Raw genomic sequence first — 19,116 nt, forward strand, 5'->3', positions numbered from 1 at the left:
GCAATTAAAGTTTAACATTGACAAATGCAAAGTACTGCATATGGGTAGCAGTAATCCCAGAGTAATATTTCAATTGTGTAATACCACACTCAGGAGAGTTGAAAATGAAAAGGACCTGGGGTAATTCTGCAGTCAGATATGAAGTTCTTTGAGCAGTGCAGACAAGCTGCCTGGACAGCTCATGGGGGTTTTGTCAATGATATACAGGAATTTTGCTAGCAGGAATAGGGAGGTGATTATTCCATTGTACTTGTCAGTGGTCAGGCCACATCTTGAGTATTGCATACAAGTCTGGAGGCCACATTTTAGGAAGGATGTAGAGCTGCTGCAACAGGTACAGATAGGATAACAAGACTGGTGAGGGAACAAAGAGGTGCACTTACCAAGAAAGGCTTCAGTTCTGCAGATTGAGGCATCTGGAGACTAGGCACTTACAAAGTGATCTGATTGAGGTGTTTAAGGCTTTGAATGGCTTGAATAAACTCAGTGCTAATGGGAATTTTCCTCTTTCTTAGCTATACACATGAGGGGACAAATTAAAATTGAGGAAGGATGGTTGCAGAAGTTTTCCTTCAACCAGTGGGTGGTTGATTGCTGGAACAAGCTTCCATCTGTTGGTTGTGGAAGTGGATAGTTTTAATAAATTTAGTGAAGAACTAGACAAACTGTTAGTGGGTGGGGGTGGATAGGTTAAATGGGAATTTTTTTTTTTGGGCTGATGCTGTTATAAATTTACTTTCTTGCATCGTTTGCTACTACAAATACTGATATTAATACTAATGCACATTAAGACGTTTTTAGAGACTGGGTTAACAGATCTATCTGATATTGACGGGATTAACTATTTAATGTTGATTGAGAATTATATGATTTTATAATAGCTGAAAGGATGGCGGAAGAAAAATTTGCAGCTGAAAGTGGACAAAGCAGCTGGCACTGATTGAATCTAACCATTTATATTAAAAGAAGCTGTAAAAACTTATTTTAATATAATTTGATAGATTCCATCCTAAATTTAAGGATGCTCTCATTAATATAATTGTATAGATTCAGGATACGTTTCTGCAAATTGGAGATGTGTAAATGTAGCTCCTATTTGCAAAGGTGGACCTGTAAATTTTACCACTGTACCTAAAAAAATAAAAAATAATGAAGTCAGTAGTCAAAGGAGTCATGCAAGATTATCTTGATAGGAGTGGAACCATAAATCAATTTCAGCAGGATTTGTTGAAGAGAGATCATGCCTGATGCTAGTCTGATTAGCTACTATGAGGTTGTCACAAAGGAACTAGATGCAGAGAATAATTTTCACATCATATACTTTGATTTCACTAAAGCTTTTGATACTGTACCACATACAATCATTGTATAAATGGAACAACTTGCATTAAAGATAAAGTTGCCTGTGGATAAAAAGATGATTAAGTGGTAGGAGACAAAGAGTGATTATAAATGGCTATTGCTCTTCATGTAGTGGTATAATGAGTGGGGTACCACAGGGATCAGAGTTGAGTACCTTACTGTTTTTAAGGTGGGCACAATGGTTATTGGTATTAATGAGAGTATTACTTGAAGAAGATTTAGCTGAAAAACTGCATTTGAGGTTTAACAATGTTAAATGCAAGTACTGCATTTATGCATGTTATAAATGTAATTTGTTTAGCAGTAACCTTGAAATAACATAACATTTGGGTAGCCTGTAATTCAAGGTACTGGTAAGGAAAAGACTTATGGGGGTTTGTACTGTCTGGACAAAATTCTGTAATCAGTGCAAATAGCTGCTAGAATAGTTCACAGGATTCTTTCAGTAACTTTGCCAGCAAGGATAAGGCAGTTAGGCCACATCAGAAAAATTATATATATAGGTTTGGGAACTTCATTTTAGGAAGAAATTGATTAATTGCGGTCAGAGAAGGATATTTTTATGAAGAAAGAGTAGGGTCTCTGGAAGCTAAGCATCTATATCATGACTTTATTGAAGTGTATAAAGCTTTAAAAGAATTAAGTGAACTAAATGCTGATTTGAGTTGTTTAACAGCTCTTGCTTGCTGAATGACTAAATCTCCTTCATTTGCTGACTGAAGGAGAATGAAGTTATGTAACATCATTTCCTAATTATATTGGATAGCTTCTGTCAGTCCTAGACACCTTATTTACTTTTAGCTTCAACAATTTCTGTTTTTCTTTCCTTCAGTTATCACAAAATCATTTAGCTCTCAACTAGAATTTAGCATGCATCCTTAAAAATCTCCTCTGAATTGAATGTAGATGCAAAATATTTATTCAATTTGTTAGCTCTGAACAGAATGATCAATAGTTTAGTATTCATTCTAGTGGACCAGTCTGGTTCACCCCTTTCCATCTAGTGTTATCATTAGAAAAAAATGCTTTACCTTTTCTTTGCATTCTTAGCCGAAGACTTCTCATCTGCCTTGGTTAGCTAAACCCTTTTTGGTAACATGATTGCAAATTTATACTTACTTTGGCTTCCGTGTCCTCTGATAATTTATAATCATCTCATGCATTTTTTTTCTGCCACTAGTCTCAGTTATTCTGACACCAGTTTAGGTCTCACCTTTGAACATGTGTCTTGGTATAAAAAGTGTGGTAGATTTTATGGTTACTTCCCTGAACACGTACACTTCCCATTTAGAATTTGCATTTGTTAGCCTCATCAGTTGGTTCTATTGTTTCTGTTTAACGTATTAATAATAGCCCAATTTAAGTTTGAATTTATTCAGCTATCACCAAACAGTAGATAGATAGGTAAACATTACAAAGAAGTGACAAACATTAGATTGTACAAAGGTAAAACATTTAATAAAATTTAAAATACAAATTCAAAATCAATGTTATTACTATATGATACATACGTGTTGATTACACAAAACAAATAATGCAATCTAGTTCACCCATTCAGTAAGTTCAGTACCAAATGAATGAGTTATGTATCTGACAAAATTTTGACCGGTAAGCAATTAGCTTGTCAAGTAAACTTTGGAATAACGTTTATCTCTCATCAGTCAGGATAAAAGATGAGTCGTGTTCAAGTGACTATGAATAATTAGTCATAATTACGACTAATTATTAATTCAATTCATAATTATGAATTATGAATAATTAAAGCAATAACTATGAATTGCTTTAATTAGCTGAATTTATATACCAGTAATCCTTAACAATAAATTATTGTTTAATCTGGTCATTGTTTGTTGTAAAGAAAAAACTTTTGTAATATATAATAAGAATATATACATGTAATTCTTATTTGGTGTATAGTGCAATAAAGATCTCTAGTTTATTCAGTTTTCACTGAAAGCAATTTTTCATAGAAAATGCATATAAATGCATTTTCTATGAAAAATTGTTTTCAGTGAAAACTTGAATAAACTAGAGATCATTTTTAAAAGTTCACTTGTTTAAAACTAACTGTAATATACAGTTACAGCTAATTGATTATACAGTTAATATAGTATAATGCAGTTACTTATAGTCTGAGTCATGCCTCTTTCATCACATGCTGAACCTTATGTTGATATGATCAATGGAGAAACCCCATTACGATTTTTGTTGTTTAAGTTCTTCCTTAAATAAATTGACATCCTACATTTAATTTTCTGGAACCTACTTTTAATCAGAGTGAATTTTTTCCCTATGAACTAGGTGGACACATTCAGCATAGTGGGGTCTGAAATACATTGCATAAGGGTGAGGCAGTCTTAATTATGCCACTGATGCAAATTAGGCTGATTTGCATGTATGTGGGCCAAACCACCTCATGGGGAGAAACTTTACTCCCTTCACCTTAAATCAGCTAACGACAGCACAAATTGAGGGGACTGTTGCAGAATTCATCCAGTTTTTGATGAGGAACTCACCTGAGGAGGTCAGGTGAGTGACGTGGCAAAACTGCTGTACTGTCATGAATTATAAGCTATGCCACTGGGCTTATATATATAAGCCTAAATATATAAAAAGGGAGAAAGGGAAAAAGGAAGATAGAAGGGAGACTTATGGACAAGGGCCACTGATAGACAGAAAGCACCCATTGACCATGATGAATATGTGTCGTGTATTTATGAAAGTTGAGGAGAAAAGAAAAGGGGAAAAAAAAAAAGAATTTTTTTAATTACATGTATAATAGGATTCTATACCATCTTATCACACTAGGATTACAAATGAGAGAGAGGGGTGGATGGGGGAATGATTGGATGATTTTGAGTTCTTTTTTTGGCCCACACGATTGGCTGATCTCAACTTAATTGAATCATTGGGACAGGACCATGGAAGGATAGTATCCAATGCACAGAACTACAGCCACTTCCTCTGGCTGAACTTTGAGACACTCTCCAGTCTGCATTGCAAATAGTTCAGCAAAAACCACTTCACAGCCCTATAGAATCCTTTTATACTATACAGGGTGTCTCAAAAATATTGGTACAAACATTTACGGGAGGTAGGTTACATCTAAAGGAATGTGAATCGTATAGGAACCCATAACCGGAAACGTCACCGTAAATCAGTAGACGGCGCTGTTCATCAGTTCGCAAGAGGGAAAATTTCTGGTTTACTTATTCAAGCAGTAGTCACCGCACGAAGAGCATGCATCGATATATGAACTGTGAGCTGGCAGACATGCACCTAGTGTATGGATTAGCAGAGGGCAATGGACGAGCTGCTCAATGAATTTATGGAGAACGCTTCCCAGGCAGACATGTACTGGATCACCGTTTGTTTGCACGTGTGCATCAAAATTTTTGCGATTATGGGTCATTTAGAGGTAACAGGAGTAGTGTGGGCAGACCACGTTCGACGCGAAATCCCGCCATGGAAGAAAGTGTGTTGAATGCCATCCAGAATAATCCTACTACCAGCACACGTGCCGTTGCCTCTGCCTTAGGAGTGTCTCGTTGCAGTGTACAGCTGGTCTGGCATGAAGATTCCTTAAACCCATTTCATCTCCAAAGGGTTCAGTTACTGCTCCCCCAAGATCATCCTGCACGTGTGGCTTTTGTGCAGTGGTTTCTCCAAGAAAGTGTTCAAGACTTGAATTTTCCAGCCTATGTTTTGGTCACTTATTTCACTCGGGAAGGCTTATTCAATCAACACAATGCTCATGTGTGGGCTCACGACAACCCACACGGTGTGCGCCCCCATGCGGCACAACATCGCTTTGCAATAAATGTGTGGGCAGGTATGGTCGGTGACTGCTTAATCGGCCCATACCTGTTACCATCCCGCATGAACTCCGCTAAATATCGGATCTTTCTTGAACAAGTTCTACCATGGTTACTTGATGATGTTCCAGCAAATGTGAGATGCAACATTTGGTTTCAACATGATGGGGCGCCTGCCCATTATGGAAGCTGTGTTTGTGACCATTTGAACAGGCGTTTTTTTTTTTTTTTTTTTTTTGGGCGTCGATGGATTGGCCAGGCAATGTGGTGGACCCGTTGCCTGGCTCTCACGCTCACCTGATTTATCGAGCCTTGATTTCTTTCTGTGGGGGCCCTCATCTATTGTGTATGAATCGCCTGTGGAGATGGAAATGGATCTCGTGGCGAGACTCGTCTGCGCTGCTACTACTGTCAAAGAAACTCCAGGTGTGTTCGATCGTGTCCGCCAGTCCATGCTGCGTCAGTATCACGCATTCATCGCGTCTCATGGTGGAACCTTCGAGCATCTGTTGTAACATCATGAAATGCATCCATCTTATACTCCATTGTTAATATTATGTCAAATAAATGTTTGCCACTAATTACTGTCTTTTGTCATTTCTGCTTCTTGTGCCTCTACTACTACTTTCCCGTGATGTTTCCGGTTATGGGTTCCTATGCAATTCACATTCCTTTAGATGTTACCTACCTCCCCTAAACGTTTGTACCAATATTTTTGAGACACCCTGTATATCCATATTATACTTTAATCCATGTCCTATAGACTGGAGATCGTGTCTAGGAATGCCATGCATTATACAAAGGAATTTGTAAATTTTACTGTCAGTTTAGTTTTAAGATATGAGACAGGAATTATCTCTTTCATAAGTGTATTTACAAGTATTGAAGAACAGTTTTATAAATCAAAAGAATACAGCATGTGTGAACTTCTTAAAATGTTTGCCATGTTAAATTTTTGCTTTTTGATAATATAGATATGTTAGTGGTGGAAAAGTTGCAGATGTCATTTAATGTATTTTTTTTCCTTCCCATGTCCAGATGTTAAGCAAGAAGATGAGTGGAAATAGTGCTTCTGTTTCATCTGTAGTATACTACAGTAGTGTTTGTCTGTATGAACTTTGCAGAAGTAATTTCTTAGCTTAATAGAATGCATTTTGAACTAATTCAGCAAATGCACATTCTGTTGTGTTCTGATCAACTTTTAAGAAAATGCCAAAAAAAAGGATAAAGAGAACTATAAGTTATTTATAGTTGCATTAAAAAAATGATACCAGTTCCTTAACTTTTTAATATAATCATTATATAAATGCCTGGTATACTTCTGGATACTTAAAAGGTACGCTAGACTTTAAAGATATCAGTGCCAGATGTTGTGTTTATGCTATCTTGTATTAGCACATGAGGAAAGATGGGCAATGCTTCTAGTAAATTTCGTAAACATCTTCAAAATGGTGATGAGTATGCCGCTCTTCAAGTGTTCCAGAATAGTCCTGAGCTACGACGTACACTGGATCCTAATTGCTCTTATGGAGATTCTTTACAACATAGCAGCCCTCTTCATTTAGCAGCAAAACATGCTATGAAGCCATTGCTCAGGTAACTTGTGAAATTTTTGTGATTTTAATTAGAAATTTAAAACTGGACATTGATTGTTAGTTACAATTGTTTTTAGTAATATAAAAGTAAATTATATAAAGATAGATAATTCAAGGTAGCCTTTTTCAGTTTCAGATTATATTATATAATTTATTTCATTTATTTTATTACAGTAGACTTTCAGAATAATGGCACCTTCGGGGATTCAAGGTGCAGTTATTTTGATTTTTCCATTATCTAGAAAGTTTTGTTTTTAATATATTTAATACAGAAATAATGAGGCTAAATAAGAAATAGAGAGATTAAGAATGCAATTTTATTAACTGCACATAAAAAACATGTTGACTATCCAATGTTATATTCTGCCATTAATACACTCTTACTTACCCCCGTTCTATTTTCTTTATTATACTAAGTTTAGTCTGTCGGGTAGCACGGCGGTATTGCCACCACCCTCCCCACACCAGGGGTGGAAAAGGCCCGGGTTAGAATCCTGTTGATGACACGAGGAACTCATGAGCTTTTTTTTTTACTCCATGGCTGAGTTAGTCGGTCTCAGGCATAGATAGCAAGGTTCCCCCTCCCAGAAACTGGGGTTTTTCATTAGCAAAACAGGCAAATCGACCAGAGAGAACACATCCAATTTACAGACACAATACACATGGTATATGTAAGAAATTACCAGGTGACCCTAATGTAATAGTTTGGATTATATCAAGTTTGTCACTAAGCTTTAATGTTGTTCTTTTTTTCTGTTATGAGGTTTATTAACTTTAGGAGCCATGGGTTTTTAATTTAAAATAAATATAAAACAGCGGTATAATCTGTGATATCAATACAGAATTCACTTTCAAAATGGCAAACATAAACAAATACAGTAATCATGTGACTTGCAGTTTTCTTTTTTCAGCACTGCAAGGTGTCTGTCCTATGGTGCCTCTGTAGCCAGGTGGGAAGGAGCAGCAGTGCGCAGCACATGCTTCTTGATTAGACCGGGGTTCGAGCCCATCACCACCAAATACGGAGGATGCGGAAAGGTCAAGAAATGACCACCGCATATCCCGGAGCAATATGGCCTTAGTTGCTAATGCTCCTAAAAACCAACCAAACAAACAAACAAGCAAGGTGTCTGTGCTGTATAAACATCCAATCTCAATGTGCCGTTAGCTCGAATGTTCCGTTATTTGGGGTGCCATTATTTTGAGAGTCTACTGTATATGCTAGTTTACTTTATTCTACTGTGTTCTGCCTGCAGTAAGAGTAACATAGTAATGTATACACAATAATGTTAGTTTAGGAGTTGAAGAAGCAGACCTAAAGTATTTCCATGAAATTCTGTTATGAACATGATATGCCTAATGCAGTTGCCGTACATCCAATTAGTGTACATCTGATAATACAAATTTCTACTGATACTGTTTGCCTGATATACATTGTTGTTGTTTGTTTGCTATTTTGGTTTTTAGGAGCATTAGCAACTAAGGCCATATTGCTCCAGGGATATGCGGTGGTCATTCCCTAACCTTTCCACATCCTCCGTATTTGGTGGGCATGGGCTCGAATCCCGGTCTAATCAAGAAGCGTGTGCTATGCACTGCTGCTCCTGTCCACCTAGCTACTGAGGCCCCCTGATATACGTGCTTATGTCTGCAGTTACGTGCAGTTTCACTTCTATGGTGCAGGCGCCTCCGTAGCCAGGTGGGAAGGAGCAGCAGTGCGTAGCACACGCTTCTTGATTAGACCGGGGTTCGAGCCCGTCACCACCAAATACGGAGGATGTGGAAAGGTCAGGGAATGATCACCGCATATCCCGGAGCAATATGGCCTTAGTTGCTAATGCTCCTAAAAACCAAATAACTAACTAACTAACTTCTATGGTGCACTGTGCATAACTATGGAAGTTGTGCACTTCTCTGATCTTTGCTATTGTCCCAGATTATAAAGAGAAAATTGATTAATTTATTTATGAAATTAGAAGCTGATGTACATTATAAATCCAAAAGTGATCAAGGTGACAGTGTGGGCAGTAGCTTTGATCCATTTAATGCACGTTGGGGGATGCAAGTTCCAAGATACAAGATCCATGCATGACCACATAATATAAAACTGACAGGAGAAGCTGCCAGTGCAGACTTAGAAACAGCTATGGGTTCCCCAGTCTTCTTTCTGAAATTATTGAACTGGGGGTGAGAATATAGTGGTAAATTGCTTGCTTTGAAAGCTGCTATTGATATTGACTTTATTAATAGGTGGTAATGCAACTAACAACTTCAAACAGCCACTTTTAGTGTATCTTAGTGAGAACCCACAGGGGGCTTCCAAAAATTTTTCAAATCTCTACTGACAGTGATATGGAAATGGAATAAGAAAGCATGGATTACTAAAATGCTTTTCCACAACTGCTTGTGTACTATTTTGTAACAGAAGTGGAAAATATTTGTTGTAAAAGAACATTTAAGGCATTATTAATCTTCAGTAATGCTTCTGTTCTCCTTATATTGTGGATTCTCACCTTCATGTGTATAGATCAAGGGGCCATTTTCACCTTGAAGCAGTATTATTTGAGAACCATGGCTTAGGCTATTGCTATTTTAGAATTAAATCAGCCCATACACCAACCATAAGAATAAGTATTTACTGTAACTAAAATATTTACATATGAAAATAAAATAGCTATTTACAAAAACTGCTATTATATTAAATTAAATTATATACATGTAAAAACATTAAAACTGTGATAAAATCCTTAAGATAAAATACACTAAAATAAACCGGATTAAAAGCAATAAAAACAATAAAAGTCTCTGGAGCTTTCGGAAGCATCGGCTTCCTTCCTCAGCAGTAACAAAACTTCCTGCAGCACGTCCATATATAAATAAAATATATGGATGTGCAGCTTCCCGGGCGGAGGTTGCACATAGTGTTGTCTCAGGTAAAAGACCCAATAGCAAAGGACCTGAGTAGTGGAGTAGTATACAGGATAAAATGCCCGGATTGTGGGGAATGTTATGTGGGCGAGACAAAACGACGGCTCAAGGATCGTCTGGGGGAGCATGCAAATGCTATAAAAACCGCTGATTACAATAAGTCTGCTGTGGCCGAACATTTTTGGGAGAAGTAGCATCAAATTTCCCCAGAGGATGCGGTTATCGTGGATCGAGCGCATGGGTTCTGGAACTGTAAATGGCTCGAGAGCCTACGAATCTGTTCATCCGACCACAATATTATGAATAGGGACAGAGGTATGCATATGCATCCTCTGTTTGAAACTATCATCCTAAGTACGGATGAACAGTTCTGCTTAACACGTTCCCGAGCTATTTCCGCTTCCAGTTCAGACCATGCGCCGACTGCACCACGTGTATAGGTACCGTGAGCCTGTTATATATGGACGTGCTGGAGGAAGTTTTGTTACTGCTGAGGAAGGAAGCCGATGCTTCCGAAAGCTCCAGAGACTTTTATTGTTTTTATCGCTTTTAATCCGGTTTATTTTAGTGTATTTTATCTTAAGCATTTTATCACAGTTTTAATGTTTTTACATGTATATAATTTAATTTAATATAATAGCAGTTTTTGTAAATAGCTATTTTATTTTAATATGTAAATATTTTAGTTACAGTAAATACTTATTCTTATGGTTGGTGTATGAGCTGATTTAATTCTAAAATATGAATTTTCCCAACCTCAGAGGCCTTTTTCAGGATATCGTTAGGCTATTGCTGCTGATTATTATTATTATTAGCTATATGATGCAAGGAAGCCTGAGGCTTATGCTGCACCAGCCAAAAAAAAAAAATTCCTGAGTTACCCTGAGAGAGAGAGAGAGAGAGAGAGAGAGAGAGAGAGAGAGAGAGAGAGAGAGAGAGAGAGAGAGAGAGAGAGAGAGAGAGAGAGAGTGTGTGTCAAAAGTAGAAGGGAATCACCAAGAAAGAGAAGAATGATGATATCCATCTCAGGACCTTGGGTGTGCCAAGCCCATACCAGATGTGAGCCCCTGGGGTATGATAAGGAAGCAATAAAAACTCTCATATAGTTTCGGAAGGAGTATAACATTCTTATGGGAGTGAAAAGCATTGCTACAAGCTAGAAAGATATCAGTCAGTTCACTATGACTGATCGTTGAAGTAAATTTTACCCACAGTTTTTTTGTCCGTGATTGAAGGTTTCCAAGAAACACAAGGAAATATCAGAGGAAACTTTAGACATGGCAAAGCACTTTTACCTAAAAGTGTATACTGAAAATGTGAACGAGTTTCTGGAGTCTCATAACATTAAATTGTTAATCTCACGATTAACAATTTAATTGAGTTACAAGCAAAACAAAACTAAACAAATGCAAATTGAAGGAAGGGTTGATAGTGATCATGAAATCTCCAGTATTTCTCCAAAGAGCTTAAACCTCAGAAGTTTAAGAGAAATCACAATGAAGTTTGAATAGATGATAGAAGTTAGAGGATTCTGATCTCAGTGAAAGAAGTAGTAATGTTGTCAGAGGTCATCATGATGCACCGTTTACTTTGAGATTCTTTAAAATGAAAAGAGGAAGGTATTCTTCTCAGAAGCTTTCTTTGAATGAGTTTTTTAAACAGAATTAGTTTATCAGATATGTATATAGTAATTATACTTATTCATTATTCATTTTAAAAGAAATCAAATTATTTGCAAATCTTCGGAAATGTATCTTAACAAGTTACACGAGTTCATACGGGAAATAATGTTCAGTTAGTTTACATTCAATTAACATACAGTTTGCTAAGAACTCATTACTTGTGTTAACTGAGCATTAGGCATACATATTTTATACTTTATATTATGTTTGTACAAAACATATGAAGATGTGGCTGGTTTTGCAATTTACTATAATAATAAGTCTGTTTTAGTATTATTTGTGGCCAGTCATGAAAGGAAGCAAGCTTATACAGTATCAGAAAAAAACAACACAAAACTGCTCACTTCATCTGTCAATCCCCTTTAATAATTGTTTACTTCATTCTTAAAATTCTTCAAACTACTCACATCCACAACACCAGATGTTAGTTTGTTCCAACAATCAATTACTCTATGGCTGAAAGCAAATTTTCACAAATTTCTCCTATGGTCATCCTTTTTCAATTTAAGTTTATATTCTCCTATCTGTGTGTTGCCCGAGAAAGAGTAAAGATGTGATCAGCATTTAGTTTACTCAATCCATTTAAAGCCTTAAACCATTCAATCAGGTCTCCTTGCAGGTGCCTAGCACTGCACAAACTGATGATCCACATCCTTCTTAAAATGAGGCCTCCTGATCTATATGCAGCCCTACCAATTGACTATACTATGTAGTACCCAAGATGCAGCCTACCCATTGTCTATACTATGAGATAATCACTTCTTGTCACTTAAGCCAAAATTCCTGTATATATATATTTTTTTTTCACAGAACCCCATGAGCTGACCTTGTGTCTGTCTGCACTGCCCAGAAAACTTCAGGTCACACTACAGGTTTCTTTCATTCTCCAATGAAAGAAACCTTGGTACCCCTAGGTTTCTTTCATTCTCCACCCTTGCATTTATCAGTGTTAGTTAAGCCTCACATACCCTCTGCCTGTTTCTAGATCTTGTTGCAGTACTAAGCTTTTTATTACCCACCCATCCTTTGTGTCATCTGCAGACCTAGACAATAAGCTCAATTTCATCAATATTAATTAAATTCTGCTTATTAGCCCTTGGTCACAAGTTCCTGCAATGCAGAGAGGCAACAGTTCCAGACAAGCCAGTGGTTGCAGGTTTGTCCAAAAGGCATTCTGGACAAAGTGCTGGTCCAGCGTGGTCGTATAGAGAAGTATCATCTATATAGTACAGAAAACATGCTGACAATGCTGAGTTTGCCCTGGGACAACTGATACAACAGGTATAGGGGCTTACAGTAAAGCATAAAGGCACACGTTTAGAATAAAATAAAATACAATTAATAGGAAAGACAAAATTATTGACACCTGTAATTTAAATTAAATACACATAACTGGCATGACTTGGCTATCACTAAATTCTCAAGATTAGCTAATGCATGAGAAACTGCAGTTCAATACATAGAGACCAGAGGTACCTGATGAGGTATGTGCTCCCCTGGACATCTATACTCTAAAGTCAGGGTGAGAGGAGAGGAAGGATGTAATGTTGTGGTTATATTTAGTTTGGTGGAGATTTGTTAGTATGAGTTTAGCCGCTTATGACAGGAGAGCTTTGTTATGGGCAATTAAGACCGGGTCTATATTCAAACTGTTGACAAAGAACAGAGTGTTGAATGGGAAGTACCTTTTGATTAAATGGAGTCGAGTTAGTAAAGGGGCTAGTGTTAGTTTTGATCTTGCTGCTTTCCTGGGGATTCTCCAAGCTATGACTTCCCATTTCTGGGCAATCAATGTCTGCATTGTATAGTTTTGTAAAGAAAGAAAGGTTGTTGTACCAGATTGAAAGTGAGAAGCCAGAGTAGTTTAAGCAGTCAACCATGAAAGCTTGGGAAGAGACAGGTTCATAGCTAGACTTAAAGAAAGGCCATTTAAGAATCCAGTATTCAAGGGAAGAGATCTTTTTTGAAGTTTGCATTGGCTACATCGGCCCACACAGGGGAAGCATAGAGAATTTTTGATTTGATGATTTTGGAGAAGAAATTTATTATAATATGGGCAGAGTGTATATGTTGAATGTTGAAGTGTTGTATATGTTGAAGTGAATAATTTGAATTTTTGCCAGCCAAATGGCTCTTGTGAGTTTTTTGGACAAGTAGTTTAAATGAGTAGCAAAGTTGAATTTTGAATCGTAGAAAATTCCTAGATCCTTATGGTCGGTTATAATAGGAATTGTTTGGCCATTCAGCAAGGCAGTTATCAGAAAGATCCTCTTTTTAAGGGAGATTTGGAGATGACTGGATTTTGAGGAGTTGAGAGTGAGATTGAAGGATTTGAGGTACAAATCCTTCAATCTCTTGTAGGGTGTTACAGATCAGCTCTTCAGTGCAGTTAGCCGATTGACTTGAGTCTGAGGTAGCAATGATTTTAACATCGTCTGCATAAGACATTACATGCTTATGGGTTAGTAGGAACAGTTGCAGAGAACTTTATTGCCGATAGTGCCCCCCCTGGGGATTCCAGATGAGCAACTGGCATGATAGGATTTGTTTTTGAAGTTTGCTGTTATGACCCTTTCTTTGAGTAGATTGGCAAAGAGCTTTAATAAATTACTATTGAAGAGATAAAACTGTTTGAGGAGATTCAGGAGACCGTGTGTGGAGACTGCATCAAACGCAAAGCTGATGTCTATGTAAATTATGTCGATTTAATTTTTAGCATCAAAAGCTTTCAGAATTATTTGGTTTGTTGCGAGAAGTTGGTCGATGTGGATCTTCCGATTATTCCGTAGTGAATCTGGTTATGATGTATTGGGAAGAGTTGCTTCCTCACTGTAGGTAGCATATATCTTTCTAGGAGTTTTAGTAAAGAGGATGAGATTGATATTGGCCTGATATCTTTGTTGCTTTTGATGCTTTTAACATTAGCATTAGTAGAGGCATATGATGTAAGAAAGCAAGCTTATGCAGCATCAGCCAAAAAAAAAAAACTTCCACTTCACCCCTCCGTTCGTTCGAAATACCTGTCCAGCTGAGCCTTAAATTTATTTAGGCTATCAACTTCCACAACAAAGGATGGAAGTCTGTTCCACCAACCAACTACCCGCTGGATAAAGGCAAATTTCCGCACATCTATCCTACATCTGTCTTTCCTCAATTTGAATTTGTGCCCTCTCAGGTGATTATTCTGAGCAAGAGGCAGAATCCCATCAGCATTGAGCATGCTCAAACCATTCAAGGCTTTATACACCTCTATCAGATCACCTCGCTGGTGCCTAGTCTCCAGACACCGTAATTTGCAAAACTTAAGCCTTTCTTCGTAAGAGCAACCCTATGTTCCATTCACTAATCTTGTTGCCCTTCTCTGTACTCGTTCCAGCAGCTCTGTATCCTTCTTGAAATGAAGCCTCCAGACCTGTATACAGTACTCAAGGTGTGGCCTGACCATTGCCTTATACAAGGCAATAATCACCTCCTTATCCCTGCTAGAAAAATTCCTGTATATCATTGATAAAACACCATGAGCTACTCTTGCAGCCCTTCTGCACTGCTCAGAGAACTTCATATCTGCCTGCACAATGAAAAGACCCCCCAGGGTCTTTTCATTCTCTACCACTGTCAGTGTAGTACCACAGAGTAGATACATTGCTCTGGAGTTTGCTGTTTCCCATATGTAGTACTTTACATTTGTCAATGTTAAACTTCATTTGCCACCTCTCAGCCCATCTGCCCAACCTTTCCAGATCCTGTTGCAGCAGCATAGCGTTAGTAGTGTCCTTAACAACCCTGCCAACCTTTGTATCGCCTGCAAACTTGGACATTAAGCTTGATATACCATCATCAATATTATTTATAAATACAGAAAACAATAATGAACCCAACACTGAACCCTGAGGGACTCCACTAATAACATTAGTCAATGATGAGCAGTGTCCATTGATTACCTCTCTCTATCTTCTCCCCCTCAACCACCGCTTTATCTATAGCAGCAATTTGCCTCCAATGCGACACTGCTCCAATTTGTGCAGCAGTCTTCCATGTGCAACAGTATCAAAAGCCTTTCGAAGATCCAAGTATATAATATCAAAGTTATTCCCTGCATCCAGTTCTTTTGTGACTGCATCATAGTATCCAATCAGATTGGTCAGGCAAGACTTCCCCTTAACAAAACTCTGCTGTGTCCGAGCTATAACTGAAGTCTTGTCTAGATGATCCTGCAGTGCTTCTTTAACCAGTGCCTCCATTAATTTTCCTGGAACAGAAGTTAAACTCACAGGTCTATAATTACTTGTGTCAGCCTTTGATCCTCCTTTGTGAATTGGGGTCACATTTGCACATCTCCAGTCTGTGGGTACTTCCCCTGAGTCCAAGGAAGCTCTCATAATTATGGCTAAGGGTTTCCTTACTTCCTTTGCTGCCTTCTTTAATATAACTGGATGGCTCCCATCCACCCCAGGTGTCTTTCTTGTGTTTATCTTCAACAATTTCTCCTCCACTTTACTCTCAGTTATTACAAGATTATCTAGCTTACTTGCCAGAGTTGAATACACCTCTGGCATTCCCCTCGCTGAATAACTCCTCATGTGTGAATGTCGATGCAACATATTCATTTAGTTTGTTAGCTACCTGAGCAGGATCATCAACAGTTGAACCATCTATATCAAGTGGACCAATCTGATTCATCCCCTTCCTTCTAGAGTTTACATAAGTAAAGAACTCTTTGCTGTTTTTCTTTGCATCCCTTGCCAAAGATTTCTCATAATCTGCCTTTGCCTGCCTAACTTCCTTTGTAACTTGGTTACAGACCAGCTTATATCTATCATAGGCTTCTGTGTCACGTGTTAATTTATATGTATCCCATGTATTTTTCTTCTCTGCCATGTCTCATTAGTTCATCTGATATCCATTTAGGCCTAAACTTTGAACAACATTTCTTAATTGGTATGTAAAGCCTAGTAGCTTCCAAGATAAGTTCTTTGAATGCTTCCCATTTTGAATTTGCTATTGGTAACATCATCAGTTGGTCCCACTGTATAGAATTTAAATACTGTCTCAGACCATCATGGTCACTTTTGTGAAAGCAATAACCCTTCCCTTTATCCCTGATGGTAGTTACCTCTTTGAGTAAATCCCGCTTCAGCACATTGTGATCACTGCCATCTAGTGGTTCCTCTATCTGCAGATTCTTAATGCATGAAGAATCACTACTGATAATCAAATCAAGAGTATTACTCCCTCTAGTTGCCTCCCAAACATGTTGAAGTAGAAAACAATCATCCAATAAATCCACAAAAGCCTTGCTAGTGTGTGAGTGACCAACACACAAATTCCAGTCAATATCTGGGAAATTCAAATGCCCCATTATAAGACTCTCTGATTTACTGGCCCACTATTTCCCTGTACAGTTCCTTATTATACTCATCAGAGTCATTTGGCATATAGCACACTCCTACTCTCAATTTTGATCTCCCAGTGCCATACCAAACTGACTCGACACTGCACTGTCCAGTGATGTCGACTGGCTTCACTTCCTTGGATTTTATGTGTTTCTTAACTAATAGCATAACCCCTCCTCCTTCCTATCCTGTCTATCCTTTCTGTAGATGTTGTACTCCCCAAATTCCAGTTCTGCATTCCTTATATCTGTGTGACACCACGTCTCTGATATCCCAACAATATCCACCTTTGATGCTTTGAGCAATACCTCAAATTCATCAAATTTATTTACCAGACTCCTAGCATTGGTGTACACGCAAGTATACATGCACCTGTTCCTATTCTTAGCTACCCTAACACAACCCATGTGTTTACTTGTACCGCAATGACTCCCAGCAGTCTCTGAAATATCCTGCATCTTATTTTCCAGGCTTCTGCTCGTTCCAATAGAAGCAGTGTAAGAATCACTTTCACCTCTGCCAGTGGCTACTGTTAATCTATTAGTCCTTGTATCCCCCCAAGCGAGCAGTTTTCCGACCCACGTGACACTGCCTCGATAGCATCAGCAAATATTCTTGCACCCTTTCTATTTAAGTGTATCCCTTCCCTGTAGAAGCAGTCCCTTCTCTTAACAAGTACAGACCAGGCTGAAAAAAATTCTACCCCTTGAGCCTTGCACAGGCTTTCCAGGGCCGAATTGATTGACAAGGCTCTCATCATATACTCCCTCCTATCGTGTCTGGGCAGAATTGCAGACAGTTTCAAATTCAACCCTAATTCACGGCTTTTTTTCAACAACACTACATTTTGGTAGTGGGAAAATTTTGTAGTGAGCCCATTCTGGGGCGAAAAAGTTATTTATGGCCTGATTGAAAAAGCAGACCAGACGGTCTAAAATGTAGACACTAGCAATTTTGATCATGAAGATCGGTATGTTGTCGTGTCCTGCGGTACCTTAAGAAGAAAGATTTTTAATTGTGTTTTTGATCACCTCTTTCGAGATGGAAATACTGCTTAATTTGTTGAAGGACGGCATACATTCTTTAAAAAAATTCTGGGCAGGGATTTGTTTTGCTGTTGAAGCGAGTTACGTATTCCAACCAGCAGTTGAAATTGAAATCTGATGGTAATGGATGGGATATTTTGGAATATATTGTTGAGTTTTTCTTAATCCTGATAGTTGTGAATTGTTAGATGTCTTTCCTCTTTAGTTTGTTAAACCTATTACAGTGAGCTAAGAAATTTAGATAATCGTTTTCCAAGTTAGATTTTTTAAAGTTTCTGAATGCTCTTTGCTTTAATTTGAAAAGGGACTCAAGTTGAGGTGTCCAACAAGCATTTGATTTGAAAGAAGGAGCGGTGATTTTTGATGCCCCAATTTTTGAGATTGAGGCCAACCAGGTCGAGAAGGTACATGCCAATTCTGTAGGACATTTGACTAAACTGTCCCAGGGATAGAGGCTTAGGTGCTCTAGACAGATGTCCTGTTTTAGATATTTCAGGTTAAAAGATCTCTTTTTGTAGACTGGGTTCTTTTCATACTGAGATGAGATGTTGAAGGACAGTTGTTTTGAAATTGGATCATGGTCAGATTCAAATGCAATTGAGAGTGGGTGTTTGGAAAACATGTGTGCATTAGAGAAGATTTGGTTGAGTGTGTTGTTACCTCTGGTAGGCAGTGAAATTAAAGGCTTTAAACTTAAGCTTTCAAACTGTGATGTTACAAATTTAGACAGATTACTAGATGGTAGTTGTAAATTAAAATCCCCTCCAATAATAATGGAGTTGTTTTTTGAGATTTTAGTTATAGCCCAGTTTACAAATTCAGAGTATCTTTCTTTCATGGCGCCTCCGTAGCCAGGTGGGAAGGAGCAGCAGTGCGTAGCACACGCTTCTTGATTAGACCGGGGTTCGAGCCCGTCACCACCAAATACGGAGGATGCGGAAAGGTCAGGGAATGACCACCGCATATCCCGGAGCAATATGGCCTTAGTTGCTAATGCTCCTAAAAACCAAATAACAAATAACAATCTTGATTAGACCGGGGTTCGAGCCCGTCACCACCAAATACGGAAGATGCGGAAAGGTTAGGGAATGACCACCGCATATCCCGGAGCAATATGGCCTTAGTTGCTAATGCTCCTAAAAACCAAATAACAAACAAACAAACAGAGTATCTTTCCATGGAGGACTTAGGAGGTATGTAGACCGATATGATGTCGAGAAAGTTATTTATCAGTTTGGTTCTGATGTGTATTGCCTCGAAGGTAGATGAGGGCCATTTGGATATTGACACTATCG

The 19,116-nt window shown here is 38.1% G+C and overlaps 1 protein-coding gene across 1 annotated transcript in view; it reads left to right on the forward strand.

The window, feature by feature from the left end:
- Positions 1-6,570: 6,570 nt before the first annotated feature.
- The window catches only part of LOC150091738 (ankyrin repeat and IBR domain-containing protein 1-like), a 228,181-nt gene continuing 215,635 nt past the window's right edge, over positions 6,571-19,116 (forward strand). Inside the window, exon 1 of the mRNA XM_090369550.1 lies at positions 6,571-6,773. Coding sequence (XP_090225676.1) covers positions 6,586-6,773 — 188 coding nt within the window. The 5' untranslated portion in view covers positions 6,571-6,585. The remainder of the gene's footprint in view (positions 6,774-19,116) is intronic.

Source organism: Mastigoproctus giganteus, chromosome 1 (genome assembly GCF_048544385.1).
Source record: "Mastigoproctus giganteus isolate SK-2022 chromosome 1, ASM4854438v1, whole genome shotgun sequence".
Lineage (NCBI taxonomy): Eukaryota > Metazoa > Arthropoda > Arachnida > Uropygi > Thelyphonidae > Mastigoproctus > Mastigoproctus giganteus.